Here is a 14,869-nt window from a genome sequence, read left to right on the forward strand (position 1 = left end):
GTCTAATGTACAAAACTGCTAATGTTTATCTTTAAAAATGTCTAATTTTTAGTATAATCTATACTATACACTAAATTTGGTTATAAATAAATTTCTTAATAATATCACTGCAGATTTTCAATAACACATGAAAATGAATACATAATATTACAAAAGATGTGAGCTTGCAAAAGTACAAGAGTTTGGTTACTATTCAAAATATAAGTGTTTCTCCAAAATTTTAAATTTATTTTTTCTAGAACATATTTAGAAACACTATCCTTTATAAAAAATATATAAATTTTATGTATTAATTAAATTTCACATATGAATATAGGTTTTTGACATTTTCGACAGTGAGGTTTTTGACGTGACGGTTTAAACCATGGTTTAAACTGTCAAAAACTGTCACATGTCAAAAACCTGCCAACCCTGCAGAAAATACAAACTTTAAACTAATATTTTTAAAACTTAAAAATTACTCCTTCATACAATGATATTAAATAAAGTAAATCTAATGCATAGTTCATAAAATTTAAACACGTTTATACCTTGATTTCTGATCTGTTGTTCATCAATTAGAGCTGGACGTCTCTTGATTACAACACCTGGACATTCATTTTCTTTAATGCTTATAAATTGTCTTCTTTCCTTATTTCGCTGCAGTAATTTCTATAGAAACACAAATATAAGTGACAATTGCTTTCAAAATCAGTTTTTCAATTAATCTTAAACTGCTCAAAACATAATTATTATTTAGCATCATCTTTAAATGTTTAAAAGGATTTCAACACAATGCAACTCAAAACTATTTTTAATATGACTAAGCTAGGATAAAAATAATTTGTTTATGCACTACAGATAACGGGGTGATTGTGAGCCCAACTCAAAAATCCTGAAAATTTCTAAATAAAATTATTAATGCCGCATTTCAAACAATTATTGTCTTTATAAATTTAAATCATCGCTATTTTCACTACAAGAAATTCTAAATAAATTATATACAGCATAATTTAAATTAATAATCATGCATAGGTTTGCTTTAACCTCTAATCATATTTATTATTCAACCAGAAATAATATTTATACAAATAAAATATACGAGAATTTTTATACATAAATGTGATCACTGAATTCTTGAAACTTTTGGACCTTGGATATCTGGTTTGCGGTTAGAGATAAATATGGAAATGCAAATTTTTTTATCTCTGATACTTTGTAATAACTAGGCAGGTGGGAAAAACATAACCATTTCTTTAGGAGACATACATTGTAATAGCTAAAATGAACAAATCTATTTTCCTCTTTCCAAGAAACCAAATAACTATTGGGACATTGTTATCATAGTTATAATTTGTAAATAATAAACATAGTTTGCTCTTCTCTTGTTTTTTAAACTAATTAGTGTAGTTTTCATTACACTAAATAATTAAGCCATTATCATTTAGTATAAAAGTGTCCTTTTAGTGAGCTCTTGAAAGTTTTTTCTGTTGTTTGTTTTGCACAGGATATGCAAGTTTTTGACACATTCTACCTTAGACGATTCTTACCGTTATGTCAAAAACAAAGATCATTGGTAGTGTTGCCCTTACATTTTATTTGATCTAATTAAAATTGTATATTAAAACTTAAACCAATTAAAATGTTTAAAAAGTGGTTATAGGTGTTAGTCAACAAAAATTACTTGAGATTGAGTAAAAATATAATGCATTTTTCCATTATGATAAAATCAGAATTTCATATATCTTAGTGATTCCACTAGACTTTGAACTAACACACAGGACATAACTCCTTACTACATAGGACTTACAAATTAGATCCTTTTCTACTAAAAGTGAGTCCATATTTAAAATATAAATTTTCTACACCTAATTTTGTCTATAGTTAAACAAAACAAGAAAAAAAGTTATATTTCAGTTATCGTGGCTTTTAATAAAAACTGATCAAACACCTGCATCAGAGAAAAGCTACAATCAACATAATTTATAAATGTAACTATACAATTTGATACTCAAAATTATTCAAAATTTATCCTTCAACTATTAATAGCAAGGAAAATTAATTGTTTCATGTGTTAGAAATAGGTTATAACTTAGTGTACATAAATTGGCTAGCTCACAGTTTTTTTTTTCGAATTCGAGAATTAAGCTTCATCATTTTTCACACCCCCTTTACAAATTTTGGAGAAATTGATACATTATTAAGCACAAGAGGAATCCTAGTTAAATAATATATCCTAATTAAAAAAAATTATATTTATAAATATTGTCTATCTAGGTTTTTTTTTTATTATACAAATTTTATTATTAATTTTAAAAAAATGCATTACACTCTAAAAATTCGGATTAGATGGCTGGTATTTATGAATAAAAAGGGAAATAGGACTACAAATTTTCTGAATTAATAATTTTTTGACAGCTTTTAAGTATTTATATATTGAATAGCATATAAAAATAAGTATTAGCAAAATTGCTAATTATAAAGAAAATTTTGTTAAAAGAGTTTGTCTGCTGTTCCATAATATAAGAAATAAATTAGCTTTTTGACAATTTTTCATTGTCAGGTCATAAACCCAGCCCTACTTCTGATAAAAGGTTTTACACCCCTAAGTTGTAGGATAAATTATTATAATTGTTAAGAAACAAAAGAGATTCAAGTATGTAAATTATTAATTGATTGAGTGACATTCAAAAACTTTGAAACACGATTTAATATATTAAGCAATTAAATCTAAAGAAACCGTTACAATAATAAAAACAAGATTTAAACTTACTTCAGTAAATGAATCATCTAAATCCATAATGATAACGCGAAATGAAACACGAATATAAGAAAACTAAAAGTTACAAAATAAATTCAAACTGCTAAAACAATAATTTTTGATGTTGAAATCAATCTTCCATAATATTAAATAGCACCATCACGCCTACCAACGAGTACAAAAACAGAAATTTTAAAAATACCGGCTGCGTTGAGTTAATTTAAATGTGTTGCCATATCCTGAAAAAGAAAAGAGAAAAAGTGAGACTGATCTAGTTCAGTAAAAATAGCGTCAGCAAACAAGCTGCAAGCCAGCGCAAATGTATTATGCCACCAAATTAGGTTTATTAAGCATTCTCGCTGCGTTCAGTTTATGCACATCTGAACAATGTCAAAAGAGAATGAGAACCTGATTGGTGAAAAAAATTTTAATGCCAAAAAATCACTAATATCAGTTTCTCTGATTTTTTTTGTCTGAGAGCAAACGTGCGCGAATTGCATTTAGAGGTTCAGCCCTTTAGCCCTATACAAATTACATGAGCTAGAAATAAACACCTGGAAACGTGTATGCGAAATTCCTTTACCTCTTTTGTAATAGTGTTTATAATAAAAGCGTTATAACTTAGAAAATCTTTACTCATTTACTGTATATAAGATGCTCCATATTTCTCTTTAATTATAACTTATAATTTAGAAACTCTGTCAGATATTAAAATATATTTTAATATGCTATCATATCAAGAGAAATAATTATTTGAAAATCAGGGTGTGCCCAATGTGGCATAAGTGGTCGATACCAATTGATTTGATTTCTATGCTGATTCGGTTGATAACAATTGAATAAAATAGCTATGGACTGTATTTAAGATTTTTATTATCATTGGTGCTACGAGCACGCTCATGCTATAATAGCAACAACTGATTTTCAACTGTTAAGTGTTACAAGAGACGGTGGCGAGGATGCCAAGACAAAGATGCCAAGTTGGCGCTATATTTCTGAGACATTGAATAGAATGGCTCTTTCGACAAAGCACAGAAATTACTAAAAAAGCTCAAGCTGTCTATAGGTCTGACATTGAACGTGTAGGGTTAATTAGTTAGAGTCATGAAATTACTTGTCCCGAGTATACGTGGTTCGAATTCAATCTGCGGTCAATTTTTAAAAATTCGATTTAACGAAATATTTTTTTGAAATTATTTTACAATATCGTAACGTAAATAGAATATTACTTTATTTTTTTCTATATCATTTTATAATTAAAGCTTTAGAAATTGTAGCATTTTTATTAATTTACTGTATATATATATATTGCGCCATATTTCCCCTCAATACCAACCTCAATTTCCACTCAATCTTGAAACTTGGTCACATATTTTATTATAGCATAATATACTACCATACCAATGCAAAATAATTATAGAGAAAATAGGGCCACACAAATGGTTTCCTTGACAACAGACAGAAATTACTTAAAAAAGCATGTTGTCTGACAATGCAAGTCTGAAAGTCGGAAAAGTTAAGTGGTTTGAAACATAAAATTAATCCATTATCACCCGATGGTGGTTCGAATCTAAGTCACGAACAATCTTTTGAGACTAGAGTTACAAAAAAAGTTTTTTTTTTTTTTTTTTTTTTTTTTTAATATGGTAACCGTAAATAAAATATTCTTTTACTTTTTTCTTTCCTTTTTATTAAGGGATTTATAATTATAGCATTAGAAAGTAGAAAATTTTTACTAATTTACTGTGTACTGCATATATATGTATAATGCCCCATATTTACCCTCAATACCCCTTAACCTATAATCTTGAAACTCTGTCAGATATTTTACTATAGCATAATATACTACCCTACCCAGCGAAATAATTATAGACAAATTAGTGGTCGCGCAATGGGAAATTATATGGTTTCCTAGACAAACCGTAGAAATTACTTTTAAAGCTGGTCAAATGTCTGATGCCCAGGGAATATGTAGGGTTAAATTAGTTTGAAGCATGAAATTTCTAGACACGAAGATATGTGGTTCGAACCTCGATATATAATATATATACACTGACTGAGCAAAACTCATGGGATACCCACCTAATATCTGGTCGGGCCCCCTCTGGCCCTGCGGAGTGCAACGATACGCCGTGGAAGTGAGTCTGCAAGGCTCTGTAACACTTCCGGAGGTAGTTGGCACCACACATCCTGACGAGCGGCAGCCAATTGTGGCCTGTTCGTGGGTTAAGGATTCAATGCCCTGAGCCTGACGTCGGGGGCATCCCAGATATGTTCAATGGGGTTCATATCAGGACTTCGAGGTGGCCAATTCAGTCGTTGGATCTCACCTGCATGCTCGTCGAACCAGGCACGGACGATATTGGCGCGATGTGGGGCTGCGTTGTCATCTTGAAACACAGCAATGTCATCAGGGTGTTGAAACATGACAAAAGGGTGGGGATGGTCTCCAAGCAGCTGAAGATACCGCTGACCAGTCAATGTGGCATCCAGAACGACCAGGGGGCCCATTCCATGCCACGAAAATGCACCCCACACCATGACTGATAGGCCACCGGCCTGGACTGTGCCCACTTGGCATGCTGGATCCATCGCTTCATGCGGTGTGAGCCACACACGGTGACTCCCATCAGTATTGAACAGTTGATAACGAGATTCGTCAGACCACACCACGTTACGCCACTGTTGCAGTGTCCATCCGTGGTGATTGGTGGCAAATGCACGCCGAATTGTCCGATGACGCTGGGTTAGCAGTGGCACACGTGTGGGGCGACGGCTCTCATACCCGAGAACACGCTTGTTCCGACGGATTGTCCACTGGGACGCGTCTCTGTCACGGACAGTGATGAATTCAGCCGTGATTTGTTGCACATTTGCTCTCCTATCTTGAGTTACCACTCTTCTCAGGTTTCGCTTGTCTCGGTCATTTAGGGCCTGTGGTCAACCGGTATGGTGTCTGTTGTGGACTGTGACACCCTCATTCACCCATTCACGGTAAACTCTCGACACGGTTGACCTTGGGAAGCCGAATTCCTTAACCACTTCCAAAATGAAATGTCCCATGCGTCGGGCACCTACAATCATACCGCGTTCGAATGCCGTCAACTCACGACGACGTTGCATTTTACCCGATCACTCACACAGCCACTTCAAGCAATGTCTAACACACAACTGAGACTGTCAAGGAGGCCACAAGGTGGCTTTGGTCACACGTGCTGTCCATCCACAAATCAGAGCCCTGCTATCCCATGAGTTTTGCTCAGTCAGTGTATATATATATATATATATATATATATAAGTTCAAAATGAAGAATAAAACAAAGAAAAATTATAGACATATGAAAAAAAGGGGGTGGGAAATAATAAGTAAAAAAATAACAAACAACATATTATTTAAAAAAAAAAAAAAAAAAAAAATGAAATTTTAATTAAAAAACTGGAAGAAAAAGATATAATCCTTCTCTCTTTTTTTTCCGGCTTTTTTTCCGGTTTTTTAATTAAAATTTCATTTTTTTTTTTTTTTTTTTTTTTTTAAATAATATGTTGTTTGTTATTTTTTTACTTATTATTTCCCACCCCCTTTTTTTCATATGTCTATAATTTTTCTTTGTTTTATTCTTCATTTTGAACTTATCTAATGAGTGCTGTTTACTTGCAGCTTAAGCGCAATAAATAATACTTATTGTTTTTCTTAACTTTCTTAGTGTTTTCTTGTATTTATTTATTTATTATATATATATATATATATATATATATATATATATATATATATATATATATATATATATATATATATATATATATATATATATATATATATATATATATATATATATATATATATATATATATATATATATATATATATATATATATATATATATATATATATATATATATATATATATATATATATATATATATATATGTTGCCTTCAATGACCGAAATGAAGAGAATGTCGACTTTCACCGGTGAATGAATGTCAACAATCTCATAGTCGTTTTGGAGATGTGTGAAATATTTATCCGATTTGATATTAATTTATTCGTTGATATTATTATATTTTTTTCGATATTTTAATATTTGCTGAGGATAGTTTACGAGATAGATTACGAGAAACATCAGTGTTCGGTGTACCAAGCAGTAGCACTAAATCTTAAAATAAACATCAGTGTAGGATATACCGGGCAGTGGAACATAACTAGAGCTGGTATATATTTCAGACATTAACCAAAGTGACTATGTGATTGTCAAAATTCACCGGTGTAAGTCAACAACCACCAATTTCTGTCATTCACAGTAAAAATTACATTATCCTCTTCTTCAAAATGTGTGTATTTCTGTAACACATGTATTATTACAAATATAGTTACTGAGTTATGAAAATTAGTATAAAACTACATTTGTATTTTAAGCCAAAATTTTATTTCTATCTATTTTAGGATTTGCGAAAGCTATACTATTTGAAAGGGTTCGTACTGACCTGCAAAAAATAAATAGCTGGTATTAATTTCGCTATAAAAAGCAAAAAATTCCTAATATTAGCTTTGACTGTCGAATCAAAATTGTAGATCCGCCACCTTTGGATCTATACATATTTACTTAGAGAAAATAAAATATTCTGGTAGCTGCAAACACAATAAAAAAAAAGTATATGAGTATTACTGCCACTTTTTAATTTTTTCCAGACACATTGTACGAACCCTCTTTGAGGAAGAAATATGAATTACTTTTATTGATAAACCATTAAAAAAGTAGTAAAAATTAAAATCACAACAACTTCTAAGAAAAACAAAATCAATTGGCCGAAAGGGTTTTATTATGTACAAAAAATTTTGGGCGCACAGTGCAACTCAGGATATATATGAATAAATAGGAATAGATAAGAATAAATAAGAATAGATAAGAATAAATAATAACAATACAAATCATCAACAATCCTATATACAAATGTCTTCTTAGACTGTAAAAAAAATGAAGAATAAATTATTAATTTTTATTATTACAGAGTAATTTAAATAATATTTATAATAATAATTAACTATACTTTTTTTTAGTCTGCATATTTTATTATGCGGTTCGTAAAAAATAAACAACTAAGCAAAGAATGGTTACGAACGTTCTAAAATGATCAAAACTCCATCAAATCTTGACCCCAATGCGTCATGGGATCGAACTTTTTAAGCCTTTAATGGCTCATCAGCACTCCTAATATTTGGATTTTGAATAACTCTATCAGCCATAGTGTGTTATCAGGAATCAGAGAAGTGCTGATATCAGTTATACAATTATCACCACCTTTTTCTCCGCGTTTATCTCCACTATCGTTTTTCGTGAAAATGGGTGATTCAGTTTTAGCTGATATGAAAACTAAAATCAAAGTTACCGATCCACGAATAAGAGATGCCAGCTTCTTATTCACGAAGAAAAAAGGGGTGATATTCAATACGTAAATTTAAATCTGTCAAATATGTTATGCAAGCATTTAAGATTTAATTTACATAATGAGTCATCAGGTAAAAGATTTGTACAATCTTTAATTGAAAATTGGTATGATTACCATAAAATGCTGTTTCAATGATATTGTTGTTATGGAAGAAGTTGCCACATTAAGCCATTTTGAATAGAAAATTTTTATTAATGGAGACAATTTTAAGATACTTTATTTTATTCTATAACCGTCGTTGAACAGCCTATCTAATTTTTGGGTCTACGACTACTAATGTTTATTACCGTATCCTTGTAATTTTGAACCTAATCTAGAAGACAAGGGAACTCCCGTATCAAGTATTGGGAGAAATTTGCCTTTGTGGAGAACTTTTTATTGGAACTAGCCCGCGTTTACTTTATCTGAAGAGGAAAACCATGAAAGATTCCCATGGATAGCCTGACTGCAAGAGAACTCTAACCCATGATCTATCTACCACTGAGGATATTTTACGTCAGAACTGTAGTTGGTGCAAGCCGGAAGCGGAATTCGTATCGACCAGCCACCTCTGGGATTCGAACCCGGTTCACGTCATTGGAAGACGAACGTTCTATCCCCTGAGCCATCACTGCTCAATTTTAGGATATTAGCGATTCCCGAAAACAAAATTATGTGATATATTAATTTATTAAAACAGATAACAATTTGAAGGGACATTTGAGTGATTTGCCCGTCTAGTCGCTGATACATCTTCTTTGGATAGCCATTTCTATACCATCAGCATAGATTGTTATAAAAAGTTTTTTTGATTTAGAAGTTTGCCGTTAGAAGTTAAATATAATTTACATTCTGTTTCATTGTTGAATTAAGTTTCTTATGTAGGCTTTTAATTAAAGCTCTCTTTTGCTCTTAATAAAATGAAGTTAGAAAGGAAGCTAAAAAAGTGTTATCCATTTTATTATTAAAATTAAAGTGAAATTCATTAAAGTTGCATGAAGTTAAATACATTTCAAGTTTACCTCTCTTTGGCATGTTCTCAGTTGCAACCTAAAGGTTGAATCTTTTCTGATATCCATAAAATTTGCCCTCATTCTCAAAGAAGTTCCAATATTTTTCCCCTTTTGGTTTGGGCAAATGTGAATAGAAATCGATGTTCTTTTTTATCATTCCTAAGAAAAAAGAAAAACAAGAGACTGTCAGGGGTACTTCGAGCGATTCATCTTGGTTATTATTTCAATCATATAAATAAAAATCAAGTGATTAGTAACTGCATATACGAAAATAAGTATTATTCAGTGTTCATTAAGTATTATTTTAGGATTCAAGCAAAAATATTATTCTTTATTTATTTTTAAATAAAACCTTTTCAGGGTATTGTTTTAACTACGATACAATATACAATGCTTAGTAACGTTTTATCAGCAGGAAAAAATGAATGAAGTAATTAACCTCCTTTCATGCTATGAAGTAATTAACCTCCGAAAATCGCATCATAATCTCTAACAAATATGCGAAAAACATAAACGCATTAATGAGGGATTTATTTTAATCGAAATCGACTGAATTAAAATTTGTATTTTTAAATATTCTTTTTATCACTAAAAACGTATTAGGAAGGTTTGTTCAAAGTGAGAGCTGATGAATGCTTTTTCAATTACAATTTCGAATTTACAATTCATTGCTTTAAATGAAATGGTATTGAGCAACTTTTTTGCAGAGCGCAATCAAATGTAATTTGATATTGTACAAACAAATATATTTTTCTATGCATATTTTACTACATATCTAAACTATACATATTTCTCTAAGATGTTATCACTTTTGCGATGTAAATTAAGCTAATAATTTATGTTCAAAAACGTCATGTTCATTTGTTCTTGTTCATCGGTTTTAGCATACTTGGAATGCGAAATAAATTTTTTATTACCTAATAAAGTATAAATAAAAAGAAAATTTTAAAACTACGTTTTTCAAAGGAAATCAAAAAATTCAAATGATTTTTTTTAATCACATTGACAACGAAAAACGTAAAGTGCATCACTTTCGAAATACGGGGGAATTATTGTGGAGGTATATTTATTAAGATGGTGAATACTACGCTTTTCATTTTTAGTGCGACCAAAATAGGTAAAAGAAAAGCATTTTCTCAAAATTTTATTTCTTTTTATTCCTTTACTTTTAGTTTTGTGTTTGTTAGTTGGTGAATTTCGATTGGTGATAAAAGAGATATAAATTGTATCACTAAGCTAACTTGCCTAGAAATCACTTAGCTAACTTAATATGCCAACTTGTACAATTTATTTGACATCATCAGCTAAGCTGTATTGTTATAAGGAACAGAGTTGCAGTTGACATTTATGCCCTCGTAATATTCGGCGGTTGATTGGAATTTTAACTGTCGATAATATCACGATATCCTTTGTAGATAATATCATGATAAACCCAACATCAATTGCAATCTGAATTGTCCTCTAGCACAGAGCTTCAATACAAATTTCGATGTTCTAGTTCATCAGAAAACAGTTGGATTTTTGATTAAACAAAAAAAAAAAAAAGAAAAAAAGGAAAGGAAGAAAAGAAAGAAAACGATTGCAATTTAAATTGTCTTCTAGCACGTAACTGCATGTCAAATTTCATTGCTTTAGCTATGCGAAAAAACTCGGAAATGTGAATTGCAAAAAAATTCCTTTTGTCCATAGTATTATGATAAATTTTATTTGTAGTGATCTGAAAATGACTCTCAATTGCGTTATTTTACTTCACCTATATGAAGTTGAGTGCTTTAGCTTATCGGGAAAGGGTCATACTTTTAGGTGCATAATTTCATCGCCATGGTTACGAAAGCAAGTAAATAAAAACGCTGTAAAATTTTTCCAGAATTATTAAAATACATTATTATAGTTTTATACTAACTTAAACTAGTTTAAAAACTAAGCATATGACCACTATTGTTTTGTAGGAATTGGATGTGAAAACAAAATACAATGTGCAAAACATTTAACTACGAAATAAATAATGAAGTATTAATAACAATCAAATAAAATTTAAATTAAAAAATTTAAGAATCCAAAACTCACTGCTGAAAGACAAATTCAACAACACGCTGTCTTCGTTGTTGTTATAGCATAGAGCAGAGGTCGCCAAAGTGGTCTATATAGACCCCCAGGGGTCTATTTAACAGGAGCGGGGGTCGATCTGAGACAGGGGGGCGAATGGGGGTCGATCCGAATCGGAAGGGTCGATTGTAAATCGAAAAAAAAAACAGTTCTCAATGCGCAAATCACACATACCTAATTAAGTAAGTAAAATCTGTGAATTTTTATTTATAATTGACTCAATATCAGTTTCTTTATAAAACTAAAATTAATAAACGTATATTTATTGTGGTGAAACAAGTATTTACGTACCACCGCGCAGTGGCACAAACTCAGCGCAGTTTATAAGTCATATACAGATGTGCGCTTGTCCAAATGTCACGTGTGACGAGCATTGACATTACAAATGTAAATATCATACGCAGTTTCAGCTATCTTTGCAAACTGTGTTGAATATTTGCTGTGACATTATTAAAACTTTTATAGTTTTGGATAATTAGTTATTGTTTCGATAAAACCATTCGTTTGGTTTAGATATCAATTTTAATTATCAATGCACAAAAAAGAAGGTAAGCATTAATAATATGGATTAGTACAGCCCGCGACCAAACTATAGAACACTTTGTATTTTTTTACGAAAATTACAAAATTGACCAATTTTGATGAAAATTAAAATTGACCAATTTTGAACCCAATATAGCGAACCTTGCAAAAAAACACCAGGCACACCCATCTCATTGATCAAGAAGCAGTAAACCTTTAGTTACTTTACTTACTATGTCTACTTATGCATAATTACCTATTATTTAATAATAATGTATTTAAATTTCAATATTAATATATTTTTCATAAAACTAATGTTACACAATGTACTATTACTTTAATAAATGTTTAAAATCATAAAATAAATGTACAGACACAGTATCTAATAGAGTTTTATTTTAATTAACAGAAAATTACTTTTGTGGGGGTCGATGGAGATTTCGAAAAATTATATAGGGGTCGATGATCAAAAAAGTTTGGCGACCCCTGGCATAGAGCAAGATGGTATATGCCACTGTCACTCAATTTATGTTTTTTAAATGTAATGGTGACAGTATCATCAGAGACAGCAATTTCAAACTTTTTGACTCTCCTCCCTTCACGGTAAAGTTTCACACTCGAACCAGGAATGACATCTGGAAAAGAGTTGAAATTCTAAATACAATATTTAAACACTATTTCATTTATTTCAGTTGCTCAGTTTTGTATAATTGTAGAGTAATAAGTTGCATTTTATCATCAAGTACCACATTCATTGCATTGTATTGTATTACATTTTGAATAAAAGTTAAATGATACTCAAAAAACTAATTTTTATTCTATTCTTATGTTTAGTTTAAAATGAAATATTTGTCATAAATTTTTGGTATGATAATTTAGAAAACAACATGATTCGAAGATCTAAGCGGTATAAAATGTAAAGAGAATCGGTAAGTTTGATTACTTATTTTCAGAGCTGATCGCCTGAAAATATAATTCAAGTTTCACGTATGTCACAGTAAGCTGGTGTAAAAGAGAGCTGATGTAAGACTTATGTTCTCTGCTGTCTAAGTTTCAGAAACAACATTTAATAATCTTTTTAAGCAGTATGTATATTTTGTTATTGTATTTATTAATAATCGGAAAAATTAAGATATAAAAAATTTACATAATTTTACAGAAAGAGCAATTGCGCAAAAAATAAAATTTAGGGGTCCCAACTCTCTTAGCTCACACGCTCTCCCCAATTTCTTTAAAATTATACATGTCGCCATTTTCGAATTTGGGACCAGTTGTTCTATCTTCCCACCATTAAGTTGTTACCAGTAGTTCTTCAGTATACCCGATATACCCGAAAATTGTAGAGCGATTTTGATAACTTTTCTCACTTTAATTCCTTTTCAGTGGTTTTTAATGCCACTTTCAATCACAATAAATAAATCTTATTTTAAGTTTCTAGAGATTGGTTCTGATACGCTCTCACCAATTTCATCAAAACCATACCTGTCGCCATTTTAGAATTTAGTACCAGTTGCTCTATTTTCCCACCATTAGGTTGTTACCAGTAGTTCTTCAGTATACCCGAAAACTTTAGAACGATTTTGATAACTTTTTACACTTTAATTCCTCTTCTGTGGTTTTCAATGCCACTTTCAATCACAATAAGTAAATCTTATTCTAAGTTCCTAGGGATTGGTTCTGATACGCTCTCACCAATTTATTCAAAACTATACCTGTCGCCATTTTCGAATTTAGTACCAGTTGTTCTATCTTTTCACCATTAGGCAGTTACCAGTAGTTCTTCAGTATACCCGATATACCCGAAAACTTTAGAGCGATTTAGATAACTTTTTACACTTTAATTCCTTTTTCATGGTTTTCAATACCACTTTCAATAACTATAAGTAAATCTTATTTTAAGTTCCTAGAGATTGGTTTTGATACGCTCTCACCAATTTCATCAAAACTATACCTGTCGCCCTTTTTAAATTTAGTACCAGTTGTTCTATCTTTCCACCATTAGGTTGTTACCAGCTGTTCTTCAGTTCATACGAAGACGATATAATTGAAAACTTTAGTACCACTTTGATAATTTTTTTTACGTGGTTTCTAACGCCACTTTCAATCACAACAAGTAAATCTTATTTTAAGTTTCTAGACATTGGTTCCGACAAGCTATCACTAATTTCTTCAAAAATATTCCTATAGACATTTTCGAATTTAGTACCAGTTGTTCTATTCCGTGGAAAGGAAATAAAATTGTTGAAGGGCTAAATATAATGCCTGAGCTCATTTGGTCGAATAGTTTCTGAGTTATTAAAATTTAAAAAGGTTGTATTTTTGAAATTTAGAATTCTCAAGAACTACTTGATAATTTTCGTTCACTTTATGTACTTTGCATTTTAAAGTTGCATTATTAAATAATATCATAAAAATAATAAAACGCTATTAATAATTATTTTTTTCATAGAATTATATTCGGATAAACTAAATACCATTACTTTTTATCTGTTTTATATAAATTGAAAGACTTATACTTAAATTATAATCATTAAATTATAATTGTGAGCGAAAATTTTTCGATTCTCCTAAAAATTTCTAGAGATGCGGCAAATTAAATAATAAAAAATAAAATTAGGGTGTTCAAACTCTCTTGACCAAATTATTAGGGCCAGATTTCAGCTGCACCCCATATTTTGAGTGTCAAGCATATGAATCCATCAAACAAAAGATATGTTTATCTAGAGAAACTAAGAATTGAGGTGTTGAATTTCGTAGCTGGAAATATCGTTTACACTAACTAATTTCAATATTTTAGATTACCAGCGTGAATCATTAAAATTGTGTTCTGGAACTGGAAATCATTAGATTTAAAGTTATTCTGGGTGCTACGATTTTTTTTTCAACGCTGCACGTTCAGACGAGTGGAAGTTATTTCTAAATCCATGTTTGTTATAAAAATGTTTAAAAAAATAATGATGACTCACTTTTCAGTTTGATTTCAGCTTTCAGTGGTGCATTAGTGCAACCATATATTTCTGGTGGATGTATTAAACTAATATCACCACTGTAAGATTTTCTAA

General features: G+C 30.6%; 1 protein-coding gene across 2 annotated transcripts in view; it reads right to left on the minus strand.

Moving 5' to 3' along the window:
• Positions 1 to 2,986, minus strand: part of LOC107441418 (uncharacterized) — a 44,090-nt gene extending 41,104 nt beyond the window's left edge. For both annotated transcript variants that reach the window (XM_087168933.1, XM_087168931.1), the window contains exons 1-2: positions 2,753 to 2,986; positions 531 to 651 (exon numbers count right to left, since the gene is read on the minus strand). In XM_087168933.1, the coding sequence (XP_087025059.1) occupies positions 531 to 651; positions 2,753 to 2,779 (148 nt within the window). In that variant the 5' untranslated portion in view covers positions 2,780 to 2,986. The remainder of the gene's footprint in view (positions 1 to 530; positions 652 to 2,752) is intronic.
• Positions 2,987 to 14,869: the final 11,883 nt, after the last annotated feature.

This window comes from Parasteatoda tepidariorum, chromosome 1 (genome assembly GCF_982258835.1).
Source record: "Parasteatoda tepidariorum strain Cologne lab strain chromosome 1, Ptep-v5.0, whole genome shotgun sequence".
NCBI lineage: Eukaryota > Metazoa > Arthropoda > Arachnida > Araneae > Theridiidae > Parasteatoda > Parasteatoda tepidariorum.